We start from the raw sequence: 21,810 nt of genomic DNA on the forward strand, positions 1-21,810 counted from the left end.
ACTCATTATGTGTGTGATATAATTGCAATACATAATTACATATACAACTCATTATGTGTGTGATATAATTGCAATACATAGTTACATATACACCTTATAATGTGTGTGATATAATTGCAATACATAATTACATATACATCTCATAATGTGTGTGATATAATGTCAATACATAATTACATATACAGCTCATTATGTGTGTGATATAATTGCAATACATAGTTACATATACACCTCATTATGTGTGTGATATGATTGCAATACATAATTACATATACAACTCATTATGTGTGTGATATAATTGCAATACATAGGTACATATACACCTCATTATGTGTGTGATATAATTGCAATACATATTAATTGCAATACATAATTACATATACAACTCATTATGTGTGTGATATAATTGCAATACATAATTACATATACAACTCATTATGTGTGTGATATAATTGCAATACATAGTTACATATACACCTCATTATGTGTGTGATATGATTGCAATACATAATTACATATACAACTCATTATGTGTGTGATATAATTGCAATACATAGGTACATATACACCTCATTATGTGTGTGATATAATTGCAATACATAATTACATATACAACTCATTATGAGCGTGATATAATTGCAATACATAATTACATATACACCTCATTATGTGTGTGATATAATTGCAATACATAATTACATATACAACTCATTATGTGTGTGATATAATTGCAATACATAATTACGCATACAACTCATTATGTGTGTGATATAATTGCAATACATAATTACATATACACCTCATTGTGTGTGTGATATAATTGCAATACATAATTACATATACAACTCATTATGTGTGTGATATAATTGCAATACATAATTACATATACAACTCATTATGTGTGTGATATAATTGCAATACATAATTACATATACAACTCATTATGTGCGTGATATAATTGCAATACATAATTACATATACACCTCATTATGTGTGTGATATAATTGCAATACATATTAATTGCAATACATAATTACATATACAACTCATTATGTGTGTGATATAATTGCAATACATAATTACATATACAACTCATTATGTGTGTGATATAATTGCAATACATAGTTACATATACACCTCATTATGTGTGATATGATTGCAATACATAATTACATATACAACTCATTATGTGTGTGATATAATTGCAATACATAGGTACATATACACCTCATTATGTGTGTGATATAATTGCAATACATAATTACATATACAACTCATTATGAGCGTGATATAATTGCAATACATAATTACATATACACCTCATTATGTGTGTGATATAATTGCAATACATAATTACATATACAACTCATTATGTGTGTGATATAATTGCAATACATAATTACGCATACAACTCATTATGTGTGTGATATAATTGCAATACATAATTACATATACACCTCATTGTGTGTGTGATATAATTGCAATACATAATTACATATACAACTCATTATGTGTGTGATATAATTGCAATACATAATTACATATACAACTCATTATGTGTGTGATATAATTGCAATACATAATTACATATACACCTCATTATGTGTGTGATGTAATTTCAATACATAATTACATATACAACTCATTATGTGTGTGATATAATTGCAATACATAATTACATATACACCTCATTATGTGTGTGATGTAATTTCAATACATAGTTACATATACAGCTCACCGTGTGTGTGATATGTCAATACATAGTTACATATATGTTTATGTGTGTGCTGAAGTTGCAATACATAAATACATATATGGCTTTTTATGTGTGTGATATAATTGCAATACATAATTACATATACACTTCATTATGTGGGTGATATAATGTCAATACATAGTAACATGTATGTTTATGTGTGTGATATAATGTAAATACATAGTTACATATACACCTCATTATGTGTGTGATGTAATTTCAATACATAGTTACATATACAGCTCATCGTGCGTGTGATATGTCAGTACATAGTAACATGTATGTTTATGTGTGTGATATAATGTCAATACATAGTTGTATATACACCTCTCATAATGCATGTGGTATAATTGCAATACATAATTACATATACAACTCATTATGTGTGTGATATAATTGCAATACATAATTACATATACACCTCATTGTGTGTGTGATATAATTGCAATACATAATTACATATACAACTCATTATGTGTGTGATATAATTGCAATACATAATTACATATACAACTCATTATGTGTGTGATATAATTGCAATACATAGTTACATATACACCTCATTATGTGTGTGATATGATTGCAATACATAATTACATATACAACTCATTATGTGTGTGATATAATTGCAATACATAGGTACATATACACCTCATTATGTGTGTGATATAATTGCAATACATAATTACATATACAACTCATTATGAGCGTGATATAATTGCAATACATAATTACATATACACCTCATTATGTGTGTGATATAATTGCAATACATAATTACATATACAACTCATTATGTGTGTGATATAATTGCAATACATAATTACGCATACAACTCATTATGTGTGTGATATAATTGCAATACATAATTACATATACACCTCATTGTGTGTGTGATATAATTGCAATACATAATTACATATACAACTCATTATGTGTGTGATATAATTGCAATACATAATTACATATACAACTCATTATGTGTGTGATATAATTGCAATACATAATTACATATACACCTCATTATGTGTGTGATGTAATTTCAATACATAATTACATATACAACTCATTATGTGTGTGATATAATTGCAATACATAATTACATATACACCTCATTATGTGTGTGATGTAATTTCAATACATAGTTACATATACAGCTCACCGTGTGTGTGATATGTCAATACATAGTTACATATATGTTTATGTGTGTGCTGAAGTTGCAATACATAAATACATATATGGCTTTTTGTGTGTGTGATATAATTGCAATACATAATTACATATACACTTCATTATGTGGGTGATATAATGTCAATACATAGTAACATGTATGTTTATGTGTGTGATATAATGTAAATACATAGTTACATATACACCTCATTATGTGTGTGATGTAATTTCAATACATAGTTACATATACAGCTCATCGTGCGTGTGATATGTCAGTACATAGTAACATGTATGTTTATGTGTGTGATATAATGTCAATACATAGTTGTATATACACCTCTCATAATGCATGTGGTATAATTGCAATACATAATTACATATACAACTCATTATGTTTGTGATATAATTGCAATACATAATTACATATACACCTCATTGTGTGTGTGATATAATTGCAATACATAATTACATATACAACTCATTATGTGTGTGATATAATTGCAATACATAATTACATATACAACTCATTATGTGTGTGATATAATTGCAATATGTAATTACATATACACCTCATTACGTATGTGATGTAATTTCAATACATAGTTACATATGCAGCTTATCGTGTGTGTGATATGTCAATACATAGTTACATATATGTTTATGTGTGTGATATAATTGCAATACATAAATACATATATGTCTTTTTATGTGTGTGATATAATTGCAATACATAATTACATATACACCTCATTATGTGGGTGATATAATGTCAATACATAGTAACATGTATGTTTATGTGTGTGATATAATGTCAATATATAGTTACATGTACACCTCATGATGCATGTGTTATAATTGCAATGCATAAATACATATACACCTCATAATCTGGGTGATATAATGTCAATACATAGTAACATGTATGTTTATGTGTGTGATATAATGTCAATACATAGTTACATGTACACCTCATGATGCATGTGTTATAATTGCAATACATAAATACATATACACCTCATAATCTGGGTGATATACTGTCAATACATAGTAACATGTATGTTTATGTGTGTGATATAATGTCAATACATAGTTACATGTACACCTCATGATGCATGTGTTATAATTGCAATACATAAATACATATACACCTCATAATCTGGGTGATATCATGTCAATACATAGTAACATGTATGTTTATGTGCATGATGTAATGTCAGTACATAGTTACATATATGCCTTATGTGTGTGATATAATTGCAATACATAGTTACATATAAGCGTCATTGTGTGCCATTACTTAGTTACACATACATCATATATTATATAACACTACAGATAAGCCTTAATATGTGTGTAATACAAATATAATGGCAATACGTAATTACATGTATGTCACATTATATGTTATTGCTAGTGGTAGTGCTAGTGATTATGCATGTAATAATAATAATACATTCTTACATATACGTCACATTAGAATTAGCACATAGATACAAAGTTTCGTACTTTGATTTTTTTAATCACTTATATATTTATTGCTGTAAACCAATAGAACATTTGTAATTCTAAGGATGCAATAAAGTTATTATTATTATTATTATTATTATTATTATTATTATTATTATTATTATTATTATTATATATACTTCACTTTAACACACCGGTTTCTAACAATTCAAAGATTAGATTGCAGCATCAAATATATCAAGAATCTGCCATATTTGCAGTAGCAAAGCCAATCAAAGAATACATTTTAGTGATACTGACACTGATTAGTGTTAATAATCTCTGAATGATAGGTGCCCTTTGGAATAAATATTCAGTCATACATGCAGTCAGTATAGTATAGTAAAGTAACATATAGATGTATATCAAACTTTGTCTATCCATTAACTACGTTATATAGAACTGAAAAATGCAATGTAGACATATATTTTTTAATTTTGTTGTTCAATACTCGATACTATAGACTAAATTAAAATATGATTTATCATAAACTAGACATACAACAGTATTTGCTAAATGGACATGTGTGATTGTTATTGTACATACCAAAATTACCAGTGTACATACATATTGCACAATTTGATTGTTTCATCGAACAGATACTCAGATCTGTGATACAAGAACAGCACTAGTCTGCCATGTCGTGATAAATCATAGCCCAATGCTGATTTACAGTATTAAACAACAATATTTAAAATTACATGTTCCCGTCTATATTGCATCTTTAAGGTAATTGAATATTTCATTCCTATTATATTACTTTGTTGTTCTGCTAGAAATATATATTATTATCATTAACATAATGTGAAACACAATTTTGAAAATGAACACTAGATAAGAATAGAATATAACACCTTATACTGACACAATTGATATTTAATATAAAGTATATATTACTTGCTATGCTAGCCATGCTAAATACTGATTTATCATTGTTGTGACATTTCTTTTTATGTGTAAATAACATAGAGTAACATTAAATATGGGCAACAACCAGGTTATCCTGCATGTACAGTTTGATACTAGGGTGTATAATACTGCTAATCAAGTAATACTTTTAGAAAAAGGCAGACGATGATCTAACTCAAGCATCACTACAATGCTAGACAGAATAGTACTTACATCTCCATTTGAAGTAGTGATAAAGTGTTAGTTCAGTTTTAATTTCAACATGGACTGCTTTTCTGCCATGCGATTCTTTTAATATGATTTGAACATATTTTGTATAATTGAGTAGTTATACCAACACATTTATCTCATTCCTAACACTTTTGCAGCTTCAACAGCTGCTTCTCGTGCAGCTGCCTTAGCCTGTTCAGCTTCTTGGAGTAATTTTTCAGCAGCATTATTTATAGCAGTATTGTCTGCAGACCCATCTTTTCGATTTTCATTTGCAGCATCAACTGCAGCTTTGTCAGCCATTGATTTAGCAAGTTCTGCAGCCTCTTGTGCCTTTTCTATTGCATCATCGACAGCACCAATGTTCCCATTTTGAGCTGCAATAATTGCTTCCTCTCCAGCCTTCACTGCTTCTTGAACCTCTGCTTCTGCTTCTTGTGCATCTCCCTCTTCTGCAGGTTCCATTTCTAAATCTTCATTAACTTCTTTTTCTGGGGGTAAGTCATCTTCAACTGCAAGTGCAACTTCGTCAACAACTTCTTCATCTGTATGTGCAGCAATTAATTCTACAGCTTCTCCATTTGCCACAAACACTTCTTTTTCACCTGTTAGTTGTTCTTCTTCAGGTGCAATTATCTCTGTTTGCTCTTCTAAATCTATCACTGCTGGTGTCCCATCCTGCTCTTCAACTACTTTGACTTCTGCTTGCTCTCCGACCAATTTCTCTGTAACTGCTTCTTCTTCTGCTACTTCTACATTTGTAGGTGCTGCTTCTTTAATAACTTCTTCCTCTGCAGGTGCTCCTTCTGCAGTCACTTCTACCTCGGTTTGTCCTTCTATTGATTCTGTCTCTGCAGGTAATGTGTCTTCATCTTCAAGTGCATCTTCATCAGCTACTTTTTCTAGTTCTACCCCTGCTTTCCTGTCTACAAATTCTGTTTCTGTGACTGCTTCTTCTGCTACTTCTACTTCTGTAGGTGCTAGATCTTCAGTAACTTCTTCCTCTGCAGGTGCTCCTACTTCAGCCTTTACTTCATCTGCAGGTGCTCCTTCTGCAGTCACTTCTACTTCTGCTTGCTCTTCTACCAATTCTGTCTCTGCAGATTCTACTTCTTCAGCTACTTCTATATCTGCAAGAACCCCTGCTGCAGTCACTTCTACTTCTTTCTCCGTAAGTGCATCTTCATCAGCTACTTTTTCTACTCCTACCTCTGCCTTCTTGTCTACAAATTCTGTTTCTGTAACTGGTTCTTCTGATACTTCTACTTCTGTAGGTGCTAGTTCTTCAGTAACTTCTTCTTCTGCAGGTGCTCCTACTTCAGCCTTTTCTTCATCTGCAAGTGCTCCTTCTGCAGTCACTTCTACCTCAGCTTGTTCTTCTATTGATTCTGTCTCTGCTGGTACTATTTCTTCTGCTAATTCTACTTCTATAGGTGCTAGTTCTTCAGTAACTTCTTCCTCCGCAGGTGCTCCTACTTCAGCCTTTTCTTCATCTGCAGGTGCTCCTTCTGCAGTCACTTCTACTTCTGCTTGCTCTTCTACCAATTCTGTCTCTGTGGGTGCAACTACTTCTTCATCTGCAGGTACTCCTCCGGTAGTCACTTCTATTTCTGAGAGATCTTCTACCAATTCTGTCTCTGCAGGTGCTGTTTCTTCAGCCATGTCTGCCTCTTCTCCTTCAGCTACTTCAACCTCTGCAGCTGCATTGTTTCCAGCAACGTCTTCCTCTGCAGGTGCCCCTTCTGCAGCAACTTCTACCCCTGCTTGATCTTCCGCCAATTCTTTGACTGTGGGTACCACTTCTTCAGCTACATCTTCCTCTGCTCCTTCATCGGTTACTTCTATCTCTGTAGGCACTCCTTCTGCAGCCACCTCTACTTCTTCTTCTGTTGTGTCTTCCTCCATAGGTGTTCCTTCTCCAGCTCCCTCAATATATGCTTCATCGCCCACCACATCTGTCTCTCCAGGGACTTCTTCATCATGTGTCTCCACAGAAGCTACTTTTTCAGGTACTTCTACCACTGCGACTGCTTCTTCTGTGGACACCTCTGATTGCTCTTCTACCACTTCTGTAGGTGGTTGTACTTCAGCTATTTCTGTTTCTGTAGATACATTTTCTTCAGTGGCCTCTGCCTCTACTTGCTCTTCTTCAACCTTTGTCCCAGTAGGCACTTCAGACTCTGTTGGTACCTTTAATTTAGCTACATCTACCATTGCAGAATTTTCATCTGTATGTGTTTGTTCTTCGGCTACTTTTATCTCTACAGGTGGTCTTTCTGTGGCCACATCTGTCTCTGCATGTGATTCTTCTGCAGCAATTTCTGCCTCTACTGGTGAACCTTCTACCTCAGTTGCTGCTCCGTCTTCAGCAACTTCAGTCTCTGCATGCTCCTCCACAACTTCTGTCTCCACTGGTACATTTACTTCAGCTACTTCTCCCTCTGCAGTTGGAACTTCCAATTCAGCATCTGTTTGCTCCTCCACTGCTTCTGTATTTTCTGGCACCTCAACACCTTCTACCTCTGAAATTGATCCTCCTTTAGCTAATTCAGACTCAGCTTGCTCTTGCACAACTTCTATATTCACTTCATCTTTGACCTCAGCAATGTCTATCTCTGCAGTTGATCCTTCTTCTGCTACTTCACCTTCTTCTTGCACCTCCATGACTTCTGCGTCCACTGGTGCATCTATCACTTCATCATCTACGTTTATCTCACCAGTCTCCTTCAAAATGTCTTTTTCCACTGGCACTTCTATGTCAATAACTTCTACCTCTGCAGTTGAGCCTTCTTCGGCTACTACATCGTCTGCTTGCTCCTCCATGATTTTTGTCTCCACTGGGACATCTACTTCAGCAACTTCTACTTCTGCGGTTGGTCCTTCTTCAGCTACTTCAACCTCTGGTTGCTCCTCCATGATTCCTGTTTCTACTGGGACATCTACTTCAGCAACTTCTACCTCTGCAGTTGACTCTTCTTCAAATATATTAGCCTCTGCTTGCTCATTTACAACTTCTGCTGCTGCTGGATCATCTACCTCAGTGATGTCTAACCCATCTTCAACAATCAATACAGGTGTTACTACTTCAACAACTTCTTCCTCTAAAGGTACACCTATTTCATTTGTCTCTACTTTTTCCTCAAGGACACCAATATTTCCATCTCCACTTGTATCTTCATTTCCACTTCCTTCAATAAAAAGATCATCTCCACTACCCTCAGTTGATATCTTCCCAATTTCAAAATCTAGTTTTTCTAACCCGCTACCTTCAACTACTATTCCATCTTCTGCACTTCCTTCTGGAATGACATCCATGCTTTCAGTAACAAGAAACCCTTCTCCACTTGCCTCTGCAGCAGCTTCTTCAATTGCTTCTTCTGCTGATTCAGCCGCAAACTGCAATGCCATAAGTATGTCATTACTTGCAATTCCAACACCTGTTCACAATAGAAATTATGGCTTGTATTATTTATTAGATTGCATTATGTTAAATTACATTACATATATCACACCACAATTTTGCAATAATTGATTGATGCTATGTATGTTGAAATACACTAAGCTGATATATAATACAATTGAGTCATTGGTTGTTCAATAATCAACAATTAAAATATCCACAGTTATTTTGCAATGAATTGAAGTAATTAATTGCGTCTCTGATTTGTTAGGAGCTATTCAAAGTTTTGCAACTTATTTGACATAAATACTAATAAGGACATCTTTGATAAGACTTTTATTTCTGTAACTCGACATATGATATAATATTAGAATAAATAATGAGTATGCACTTAAGCATCATTATCTACATATACTACGTCGCTTCTCAGTAAGTCTCAAGTTATTAGATAATTCCCTCAAGAAATCTTTTTTAGCAGTAGTTTTAAAATAAAAACGATAATGAGTCGTTGATTGTGTCAGGAATTTAATTTGAAGGTGTGACACAATCAGTGACAATGTTTTTAAGCCGCATCTACGTCATCAAAATGTAATATCCATTCGCCGTTAATTACTGGGATACAAAAGGTGTTAATGGTTTGGCTCAAGATGTGAAGTCACGACCCTACACGGTTCTCGGCCGGTAGTGCTTTGATAAAACCTTATATAACTCATCGCAATGTGAACAATTTCACCATTCTTATCTCTAGTATTCAATTAAGTAGCTATCTAAACGAAAGTTATCCGGTCTGAGTCGCATTGTTTGCTTGTATCCCTATACCCGATGCTAAGACAATGACGAAGATACTTACTTGTTTCAGCTGCAGTTGTATTTTCAATAGGAGCTGACATGGTAGTAAGATAAAACAGACAAGTATAGCAGAGCACGAGGATTATGAAATATGTGCAAGAATACATGGTGACTTCTAGCCTGCGAATAAAAAAGAAAACATAATTTCTTTTATTTTCGTGTCATGGCTGCGATTGAGCATTCTATACATAGATAAGCTGGCAGATGAAGAGGGTTATTGAGAATTGCGTTCTCACCCTGGTTTTGATATACGACTGAAGATACAGTAGACACAGTATAATTTCTTAGCAGTCATTGTCAAATAAAAAGCCAAAGACACAAGTTTTAAACATATTTATAGCCAATTTATAATTCCTCAAAGACTAAAAATATAATTTAAACCCCGCTTTTTTAATAAATAAATGGCATTATACGCAGAAACGTCTTTAAAACACGTTTGAGAAAATGTAATTTGAAGACGTTACTAGCTAGGAGATTCAGTGTAATTAATTTTTAACAAGCCAGTAGAACCGATTACAAATATATTTTCAACCATCAATTCCACATTTTGATATCTAGAATTAATTCATGGCTACAAATTAATGTATATACAAATAATAATCATGTTAACAATATAAAATCTGTGTTCGTTTTTATACAATGAAATACGTTTAAAACACATTTCTCGTATTATTGCACACTTATCCCAAAAATGTATTCGCGTTTATTTAACACTTAGTAAATATCCCCTTTGCTACTTGTAAACAAGATTGAGACAAGGCTTGCTCGTGGAATCATAGAGTGAATATTCTGTACTACATTAGCATTCAGTTATAAATACCGTCATACTTAATGTAATAGTTTATTCTATACTAGTCATCATATACAGGGACACATGTTATAACGATGTATGGTGAATTTGAGTTTATATATATATATATATATTGATATGTATTTATTGAATAGATAATTTATTTTAAAAATTAGTACTACCCGGAAAGCTGCACGAGTGAAGCAAAGTGCAATGAAAGGAAAGATTTCGTAGTTTGACAAGTAATATAATTAAAATGAATTAACTTCATGAATATTTTGATTATGTTGGTAAACGAGTAATCGTTGTGTGTTCTTGCTATGTACACATCAGTATTAGGAGAGGTCTGTGTATTTGTGATTTACGAAATCAGTTATTACCAAATAAATAGAAGTAGTACATACCTGTGACGGCAACCCTCTTATAGAAATCCTCTTAACGAGTTGCTGAAAATCCCGTGTGTTATAGACGAATTTCCTAAAATTTGATCATTTTTTTTAATATTTAAAATAAAATAAATATTTCCGCTCAGCCGGGGCTTCATAAAACATTAATTTGCATAATGTTAGTCTACACGATCGAATCAAACCCACGTGTTACCACGTACAATGGTTTATTTCGACCCACAACTGAGATGTTTTGAATTAAGTGTTTTAGAGTGGCGATATAAATATGACGGCTTGTATGTCACCAATCATGACTATACAGATATTCTACAAAGTACTTAGTGCAACACGTGTTCATAATTACCCATAGTGTAGGGGAGAATATTGCGATAAAAGATGATATCAGTACGCCGAAAACGGAATATATCAATCCCTCTAATTACTGTCACCTGCAATAGATTTGTGTGAAGTAATACAGGGCTTTCATTATTAAATATATCTTCAACGAAGATTACATTGTTTTCGTTGCCATGGTAACAAATATACAATAATCAATATTAATTTATTTGACAAGAACCCCCAGCTTTATATGTGAACTGAGACACAAAACAGCAGCAAGCACTGTAGACGTTTCGTGTGACGTTACAAAACATTATGTAATGAGATTATTTATCCACAAACCAAAACGATTGTGAAGTGACATTGAACTATTTTGGCTAAAATACACATTTGAGAATCAAACTTTCTTTTGGAATCACGAAACTAATATTCAAAGCTCCGATGTAATGAAGTATGAATCGCGTCTGTGAGTGATTAACCTGTCACGTGGATTGGGACTGTGAGTCGTGCGAGTAAATAGACAGGTTCGTATCAACCACTACCAGTGAGCCGCTGCTCTATAAATAGAACACATCTAGCTGATGCCGAATATAACCTCGTCACTGAAAGAGGACGCAATTTTCAGCATCACATTTCGTCGTAACTTATAGATAAATGTATAAATTCCAATCATTAAAATGAGAACAATAACTATTTTAAAATTGTTTAACTTTAGAGACTGTTCTGGTCATAGTGACTCCGTGTAAAACACGTCATGAAAGTAGCAACCCGGCACTGCTATGCCCTGTCTCACAGTCGGAACGTTTTCAGCTATAGGGCCATGGAAATGAATACGCAGTAGACATAGGCATTCCGGAAATTTGCAAAGTGAATTTAAAAACGAATTCGGTAATCATCACTGTCTCCATAGAAGCGAATATAGCTAAGTGATTGTATCATGACGACAGATTGGTGATTCGATCCTATGCTCAGTTTTTAAGAGAAAAGAACAAATTGTGCATCATACACATAAGCATACATTTGATATGTACGAGCGCATGAAACGCCTAGTTCAACAGAGCGCCCTCAAGAGTTTAGCTGTGAAAGCTTCAGCACATTCAACCAATCACAAAACATCATCCATTTTCTCACAAAATGAAGTGATTTACATAACTGTAACTCACTCGCGACGATATCTCAATTATCCAGTCGATTCTTTTTTTTTTTTGCTAGATTTCACGAACAATCACTTTTATAATGCAACTATCGTTGAGTTTGAAAGGATCACAGTTGGAAATGGGAACTTGCATTATTTAGTCAATGCCTTTGTTTTTTGTTTGTTTTACAGAACAGTACTAGTATGTAATACACAGAAGAGTTGTTACAGTAATTTTGTAACTATTACTTTAAGCAATAATCAAACATAGATTCATATGCACCAATATTTGCAGAAAAACTTTTGATATTTCAATTATTTAATAGTTAAAGAATTTATGAAAATGATATGCAGTCCAGCTGAAATGATTTCAGTAGTAATAACAAATATTATCGTATTTCTATTGTTTTGTGGTATTTCATCCACATCATGTGACGTTTTTTACACACATAGCACAATTCTTAATCCACAGATAGTATAATTTCTTTGCAACCTTGCCAGAGTTTATCACCATCAATTAAGACATGATTATTTTCAATATTGCATGACAACAGAAGTAATATGCCTGATTGTACTAGTATTCAGCAAACAACCAATACTAAAAGTAGAGCCAACGAGATAACAGGCTGGTTGTCTACGGCAACAGTTGCTGGTGATTTTTAATTTGGATATTTTATGTGCACTTACAAAATCGCTCACAAATTTAACATTAAAGATTCAAATTTACTCAGTATTTTGCTGGAAATCTAAGAATATTTAACACTGGCTAGTTTGAGTTCTTTAAGATAGTAATCACTAAAATTTGCATACTATAATAATTCCAAACACAGCCTACAACATTAATCAGAAATTTATATACTTGATGAGTTGCAATGATGTTGAAATTATAAGACAAGTGAGTGAATATGTATATGCCATATTTGACATTAGAACAGAACATCCAATTAAAAGATAATTCTTACTTTTTTCATTTTCTTTTGAGCATTTTACATTTTTTTTGTTTTCTTTTTGTTTATGTATTCCATTGTTATTGCTTTTAACTGATGAAAAATGTATTGCAAGGATGCAATAAAATTTGTTATTATTATTACTATTACTAGTATTCAACTGCGCTTTCCAACAACTGATCTACTTTTTTAATAATTTTCTTGCTGCAGTAGTTGCACAAATGGGAAAAAAAATAATTAATGGTACTAATATAATATAATATGCGGTATTGCTCTTGCAGTATTGATCTCTCGTGCTCGAAAACATATCAACACTGCTTTTCACAATAACATGTTATTGCAAGTGAGAGATATTAATAATGTAACATAGCATTAATTTTTTTTTATTTTTGAAACACAATATAGCTTTATTTCAGTGTACGTATGACAATAATATAAATACAAATGTAGCATGTAATAAAGCCTTCATAAATCTTCACACTACATATCTGTTCTGTCGCGCTAGAAAATACTTATTTGTGAGGACAGTATATGGGTCAAAATATACATCAATTCAAACCATGGTTTATAATTTACAGATTAAATATACATATAACATTATTTACAGAAAGATCTTAAGTGAGCAGGTAATAGGCAGTTTGTATATGTTATGTTACAAGTTTTAGCAGAGAAGAAGGCAAATCAAAAGGTTATGTAAAAAATACAAGGTGGGAAGATCTTGATGTGATTCAATTACATGTAAGAGTTTTTGATCAACTAAAGGCCAGTTTACATGTCCAGAGAAATCAGTTCAATTACACCATGTAAACTGCAAAATCCAATGTCTGCTAAGATTTTTAAAAATCAGATATACTTAAACTTAGAGGTCCAATTAATCTGATCTGAACACAGAATTTGATGTCTGATGTCTGAAGTTCAATTTCATCAGATGAATCTGACATTGTAAACACCTATTTTGTCATCAGTTTAATCGGAGGCAGTTGCATCCAATAAAGCTGATCATATAAACCAACCTTAACCCACCATGTGGTCAGTGACATGAAACCCTGATTAAATTCCTTGTGATTTTCAAGGAGTGAGTGTATTTCTAATAGAGCAAATAAAGCAACAGTATTGTTTTATTCACTTGTATGTAAAGCTTTGGAAATGAGAGTGCACTGGCTTGCTCAGACACATTAGTAAATCAGTTACAGACATCAAAGAAAGCTCTACTGTAACAGAATTTCATGAATTCATTCACTGTGTGGGGCTTGTTGCATACAAATTTACTCCTCAGACCGGAAATTATACACAGTCCTCTATTTTAAACTGTGTACATCTATCTGACATGCAGGATTTCCCAATGTCAGAAATTTGAGATGCATATGTATATAGCAGGAGTTGATAACAGATTATGGTCATTACTCAGTTGTTTTTTTCATACTGGTGTACACAATTTGAATGTACCAGCATTATGTCTACTGACTCTCAAGAGTATGGATATTATCTTCAGCATTATAGTTTTAATTATCAACTTCATCCACGGGTTCTTCTGGAGGTGGAGGCGGCAGTATGTTGGGAAATTCATGACTTTCGTAGTAACTCAGTGCATCTTTGTCTTTCAACCAAGACTCAATTTGTAACAGTCTGTTGTAGTTACACACCCTCTCTCCTCGGCAAGGTGCACCTATCTGTATGAACTTTGACCCCATACCAACAGCCTGAAAATAATAAATTATTAGCTGATATTTCAAAACAGACAGATGCACAAAGTTATGTTTAACAGCTGCTTTACCCATAAGAGGGTTTATATGAATAAATAGAGCAGGAGAAATGATCTACATTTTTTAACTTGTTGTTTAAAGTGCTGCAGCTTAAATAGGACCGTATAATAAATTTAAAGGACATTTTTATAAATGGTTTTTTAAGGTCTATAGTGTTAAATTTGCACTCTGAGATCAGTCCTGCGGTCGTTGAACAATGAAACAAGTAATGGCCCGACTTTGTGCATATTGTGGAAAAAATATAATATATATCCACTTTTCAGTGATAACAGTCCCAAGACCCCAATAAAGCATTAAAGATGATATCAACTTTAAAACAGTGTTCTATATTTACTATCAGTTTATTGTCACCAGTAAATATACACAAAACATATAAAAGGTACAACACACAAGTAAACAATGTTTTCTACATTCACATTGTAAATTCTACATATCTATAGACGTACATACTAGTAAGACTTACCAAGTCGGCAATTGAACTGTCCCCACTCTCACCTTGCACACAGGATATGACACTATCTAATCTTTCACCTGTTGATACAAGAATATAACGTAAACATAAGAGAAAAAAAGATGAATGGCGTGTTTGTCTACATTTTATTCTTGATATTACACTGTTCACATTTTTTTTTTTCACTTTCCTGAACTTTTAATATTTAACCAAACCATTTGGTTTGCAATGTAGAGTTTATCAGTTCAATAATCAGGAATAAAACTGTTTATTTTATATGGTCCTTGACGATATGAGCACTAATAAAATATAGTTGGGATGAATATCTGCATTCCAACAATTTTTCTGTTCATACCTTCTAGAAATTTGACAGCATCAATGGTATCAGAGACTGATGTCATCTGCTGTTGTTTCAATACAACAGCACTAGACTTCACATCACCAAACCCTTCTTGTAGAAATCTCTCAGTACGTGGATAGACATGACCACCAATGATGTAGCATTTCTCACTAAGTTTCTCACACAGCTTCAGCCATGGTTCTGAATCCTAGCAATCAAAACATACATGGTTAGATTTAAACAAATTCTGTAAATATGTGAAGGTTTTATTATTTATTTTCACAGCTTCATGGTTTCACAGTGCCTGAATTATGATATTGCAGGCTGAGATCTTAACAGATTGTGAAGTGTGCACACACATATTTCAATATTTTAGAACTCTGGGCAACATTCTGATATTTCACCAATCTGTTCTATGTACTGTAAACACAACTAAACTTCTTATGACATTGCAGTACCATTCTATTAGACAAACAAGACATTGAATGCCAACATTTCAGTGTTAGTTTTGTTAATTTTAGACAAATTACCCATTTGGATACAAGTTGATTTCGATCACAATTATGCCACTTAGCAGTATTTTAATGAAATGTGGCAACTCTGACATGACATTCAAAGTGTTAAAAAACATGTGCATTATTGTGAAAGCTTTGATTGCAACAATCCTGAATATTAACCCATTTTAAAATTAACCCAGCTGTAATTACACATTGAAGACAAAATAAACAATGATGTAAATATTCTGAAATTGTATTAATACTTACCTGTCGTTTCAGTGGGTCAATGATGGCAATAATTGCTGGATATCTGGTTACTAAATCATTATACACCTCTACCATATCGTCAGGTCCTTTAAATACTCCTGTTACCATCTCATATTTCCCCTTGTCCTACAAGAATATATTATTAGCAATGATGAATGATACATCACAGTGATAAATAGATATGGTGGGTGGAAAGCATGCTAGAATTTTACCTGCCATGTTGGTGCACATTATTATGTTTTAAATAGTTTCTTTGTTTATTTGAAACCAAATGATCACAATGTTTCGTTGAGTAATTTATCAAATGCTGTGATAAAATATGGAAGCAATTATGTGTGTTTGTTTCATGACAGGTAATATAAGTTGGCTTTTCTGTTTAAACTGTGATAAATAAAAGGTCAAAGCCAAACTACATACAGTTCTTGCATAATTACAAGTACAGAATACAGTAAAGGAGACATCAGACAAATTGACCTAGGATTACATAAACGCAGGTGTCTGAATTGAGAGCAAACTTACAACAAAGCATTTATTGCAACTGATCAACACCCAACTATCACCGTCGAGGGCAGTATAACAAAACTGAAGTTCATTGCAAAAAGATGAAAATTAGTACAGACTGCCATCAGAGTTCAGTATCTACCAATGTCCAATCTCTCTTTATGAATGGTGTACAGTGTTTGCATTACTAGAACTACCTGTATGCTGATTGTAATCAGTCATTACATTGCATTATATTTGATAGGTTCACATACAATATGCACACTATGCATAAAATACATGTGCACAATCTATGACAATTTCAAGCAAATCTAGATACTGTAAAATACTTTATTATCGCTTGGAATTCATTAATTTTCGCTATTTTCACTGAAGAAATGATTCAGTGAAAATAGAATCCAGCATATATACCCTTTTTCCTTTATTTTACATTCAACTCGTCAAAAATCAGTGAAAATAAATTCCATACAATACACACAATAAGTCTTTTAAGCAAAAATAAATTCCAGCTAATATAAAGTATTTTACAGTATACCAGTTTCCCAAATCAAAACAAAAAAGTATTTGATAACCAACAAAGTTATGAGGGAGTATACATTACCATATCAAACATCTCATGAGCAGCACAGTTGAGTACAATATGGAAATCTTCACCTGGTGTGAAACCAAGCTGAGTTATTGATTCTTGTAATACATCTAATGCTTGCTCAGGTTTATCATAGGCAGGTATAAAACAACCCAAATCATTGACATTCTTCACAGCAACCTGCAATAAAACATACATCAGTAGAATTTTTATTTTGTTTTCATGTAAATAAATAATCAAAATGAACAAGTGATCATAATGATTCCTGAATAAGTTTTCCAAAAATACTTACCCCGTACTTTGTAAAGAGGGTTTTGCCGACTTGGTTATAGATGTCACTTATTTGTTTAATTGCCTACGTAAAGAAAAGAAAAAAATAATCCCATTCATTAAGCTTACTGTACTATACTGAATCTGATAATTATACAAAAAAACTGTTGAAATATATTGCCTTTCTTAGAAATCAGAATGTGAAAAGTTAGAGCGAAATAAAATCATGCATTGGGTAAATAAAATTTCAAGTTATCTTAAAATTTCTATTTCATGTCTATAAATACTAGATCATACCTCTGAAAGTGGTTTGTCTGGTTTTGGCATGATCATAACTTCTTTGAATAGATTTAATTTACAAGCTGCTGCCTTACCAAAGTTTAAAATGCTTGCCATGGGCAGGGGGAGTCTGTATTTATCAGGAGCCTGCCAAAACAAATGTAATATTATTGACAATTATTATTTGCAATAAAATAGAGAAAATAACAGATGTTTTAAAAAAATATATCAGTATATTTGAGATTCTAACCTCGTTATATCTTAAACTAGCTACATATTCAAACAACTGGACTTTTTTCAATGTAGCTGCAGTCTGTAGGACACTCTGAGATAGGGCACAGATGGAGTTACATCCAACGAAAAACTGCTCTTTGGGTTCTTCAGCCACCACAGCAGCGGATTTGGCACTGCCTTTCTTTTTAGCTTTGGGAGAAGACTTCTCTTCTTTGACAGGCTCCTTCTGTTGCTGTGGCGTCTCTTCTTCAGCTTGCTCTTCTTTTAATTTCCTCTCTCGCTCTTCGTGTTCTGCTTTTAATTGTTCAAGTGTTTCACTGTTTTTAGGGATAAATTAAAAATGACCATGACAAACTTCTACAATGATTTTTCCTTCATTCAGTGATTCACAATTTATCATCGAATTACATGTACAAGATTACAGTATACAGATGTTCCGAAAACAGTATTAGCTCTAGTATATGTAGAAGCACGTCTTCAATAGAACCATACATGAACCAAAATGTTGACCTTTGACATACATCAGTAAATGTGTTTTCTTTTCTATTACAGACAATCCCAAAGAGAACAGATTTCACATAAACTTACTCACAAAGCAGTTAACATATCAAATTAAAATTTGGTTGGTGCAGCCAAAACAACATTAGTTGGTGTATATGTTTCAAAATTAGAGCAGATGTGGTATTTCAATTTTTCTCATGCAGAGCACGTTTGTGAAGAATAATTAGAATCCTACAAACAGGTCATACTTGTTAAGTGTTGAGAAAGAACAAGGTTACTGTAATTGCTCTATTAGTCACACATGCATTTATGCAAATGACAGCGATGTGTTTATGGTTGTATTTTAATGATCCAACATACAATAAATAAAACTTTTGATCTGTGTGCACTACTTAGGAAAAGTGCTTCTAATAGAGCACATACAGTCCTACCATTTTTGGAATGATACCTACCATATCAAGGAATCAATTTCCTTTTGATTCGTAGGATCAAGTCCTTTGATTTTTTCACAGAGAGGTCCATTTATGTATTTGATGGCTGCTTCTACAAACTGAAGCCTCTCAAGATCATCAGCTTCTTTTCTTTCAATTGGAGCACTTTCTGCCAGAGTGTTATGGCTGGCAACACTTGACGTGCTCAAGTGCTAGGAATGAAAAAATCTTAATTAACTTTGAGCTTGTTATGATAACCCAGTTTTGTTTTCCATAACAGTACTTAGTAATCAGAATGTGAAACAAATGAAGAAATCACAGGCAAAATACATTACAAATATATTTCTAAATTGACTGGGCCATTTCTATTAATCACACTAATGACAATGCTATGTATAAGCAGCATATATATTTGAGGGAATTTAGTTAGTGAGTGTCATCACTGATTTTGAATCAGATGGAAGTGCTGGAACTTTATTCTAATGCTCTGGTCACACCCGATTACTTCAAAATCATGTAGACGGCATCTGTCATTTTATAACATATACAATTTACTAATATTCATCATTATTTTTAATTGTGGATACCACAAATTTTTCATTTTCCAGCCATAGATAAGAATACAAGTTTAGAGACATGAGCCTGGAAGCTATTAGTTCTTACCCTTTCTACACCTTTAACAATACAGTGTACCTCACACTGTACAGTTGGTTGTCCTTTACTGTCCAATACAAGTCTACTGACCAGTTTACTGATGGTGCCGGGCTTTGCCAAGGATTCAAAATATTCAGACTATGTAGAAAAGTGAAATAAAAGTTAGAAAAAAAACCTGCATGTTATAATGTATGTGTGAAGTGGTCAGTGACACAAGTTTACAAAAAATATATACCGTACTTCCCTGAGCATAAGCCCCTCCCTGAGCATAAGCCCCTCCCTAAGGATAAGCCCACTCTTCTGTTTTTAGACATTTACAGAGTGTCGATGAGATTCATTAAAATATACATGTAAAAAGTGTATTTCATTGCATAATAATCATGATTGGTACAGTAGTTTGGTTAGTTATTTTGAAGCAGAGGCCCGAGCATGCGTCTATGTTTGGAATTGCGCATGTTTGGAACTGCGCATGCTCGGGCCTCTGCTTCAAAATATCCGCGTAGATGGGTTGATTCATATTGCTCGGGTGTTTCGATTTTCACAGGATTTAACAATTTTTAGTTCAAATAAAGGTAATGCAAGTCGATCGATAGTTTCTACTGATATCATGCTTGAGTTATGTGAAGCGGATCGAAATATAATTTGGAAAATCGTGTTATTTTCGGGAAGTTTCGATGTCATGGTGTCAACGCTTTCCTACCTTGTGTTATTATATGAGTAGTAGGGGAATTTACCGGCGACTGACTAACTATGCCAATCCCACTTTAGGTCATTTTTTATTATCCAGGAAACGTTCTGAGCGCCTGTGGCTCTGCTATGTAAAAACAACACGAATAATGCTGGTCGCCCGTGTATCTTACAGTATTTTATTTTTTACCATGATATGACTGAAATCAACAACAATCGCAGACCATTAACACCCACATAAACCGGTCGACTACAAGTGAGGCCGAATTCTATCGCCGGCCGAGTTCGAATCTGGCCGAGTTCGAAGGACACCACCTGACACTCCAGCCCAGCTGTTCCAGCCCCCAGTGTAAATCAATAATATGCCCCTCCAAATAATTATAAGTGACTCAAAGAGGGGTATATAAAATTGAAATGGAGGAGGGGTACTGGAGGGGCAGGATTATATAGTTACAGGTGAGGGGGACCTAAGGAACCCAAATGCTTCACCCAAATGCTAATACTTACTAGACGTCCATAAATATCATCGGGATTCTCGTGGAACATGGCATTCAGGATATCTTCTATCTTTTCTGGCACTTGATTTTCACGGTAGAACTTTACGGCTCTCTGCTTCATTTCGTAGATTTCCCGTGCGTTTCTTTCCGAAGATCGACTTGCTGCCATGGCTGCTTATCAGTGGGATTTCGCGAAATTAAACAAATGAGGAGTATGAAAATAGCGCGTGTAGTGGGTATTTGTGAACCGTTATATTTTTTGATTCGTCGAGTGTTGTTGAAAAGTAGTTAACACTGTATGAGCTAAATTTTGATGGTAATAGAGGAAGCCCAACACGACTTTTAAAACTTGGCGGCCATATTGGCTGTTGCTATGTTGCTATTTTCTGATGCATTCTGGGTGAACACAGTTCTAGTAAAACAAAACAGAAAAAAATTCACTCATTATTAAAAAA

At 33.5% G+C, this 21,810-nt stretch overlaps 1 protein-coding gene across 1 annotated transcript; it reads right to left on the reverse strand.

The window, feature by feature from the left end:
- Positions 1-14,769: 14,769 nt before the first annotated feature.
- LOC100377688 (enolase 4-like) lies at positions 14,770-21,707 on the reverse strand. The gene is made up of 11 exons (XM_002738121.4): positions 21,366-21,707; positions 20,181-20,309; positions 19,539-19,729; positions 18,602-18,902; positions 18,370-18,498; positions 18,095-18,157; positions 17,818-17,982; positions 16,716-16,841; positions 15,967-16,159; positions 15,624-15,691; positions 14,770-15,097 (listed from the first exon to the last, which is right to left on the reverse strand). Exons 1-11 carry the CDS (start codon positions 21,522-21,524, stop codon positions 14,900-14,902), a joined length of 1,722 nt encoding a protein of 573 aa, XP_002738167.2. The 5' UTR covers positions 21,525-21,707; the 3' UTR covers positions 14,770-14,899.
- Positions 21,708-21,810: the final 103 nt, after the last annotated feature.

This window comes from Saccoglossus kowalevskii, chromosome 10, assembly GCF_978046115.1.
Source record: "Saccoglossus kowalevskii chromosome 10, keSacKowa6.1, whole genome shotgun sequence".
NCBI classification, from domain to species: Eukaryota; Metazoa; Hemichordata; class Enteropneusta; family Harrimaniidae; genus Saccoglossus; species Saccoglossus kowalevskii.

Coding starts and splice junctions, on each gene's coding strand:
- LOC100377688 (XM_002738121.4), bottom strand. CDS start 21,524: ATGGCAGCAAGTCGATCTTCGGAAAGAAACGCACGGGAAATCTACGAA. Junction 18,499..18,601: donor CTAGTTTAAGATATAACGAG/GTTAGAATCTCA, acceptor TTGTTTTGGCAG/GCTCCTGATAAATACAGACT. Junction 18,158..18,369: donor CAGACAAACCACTTTCAGAG/GTATGATCTAGT, acceptor TTCTTTACGTAG/GCAATTAAACAAATAAGTGA.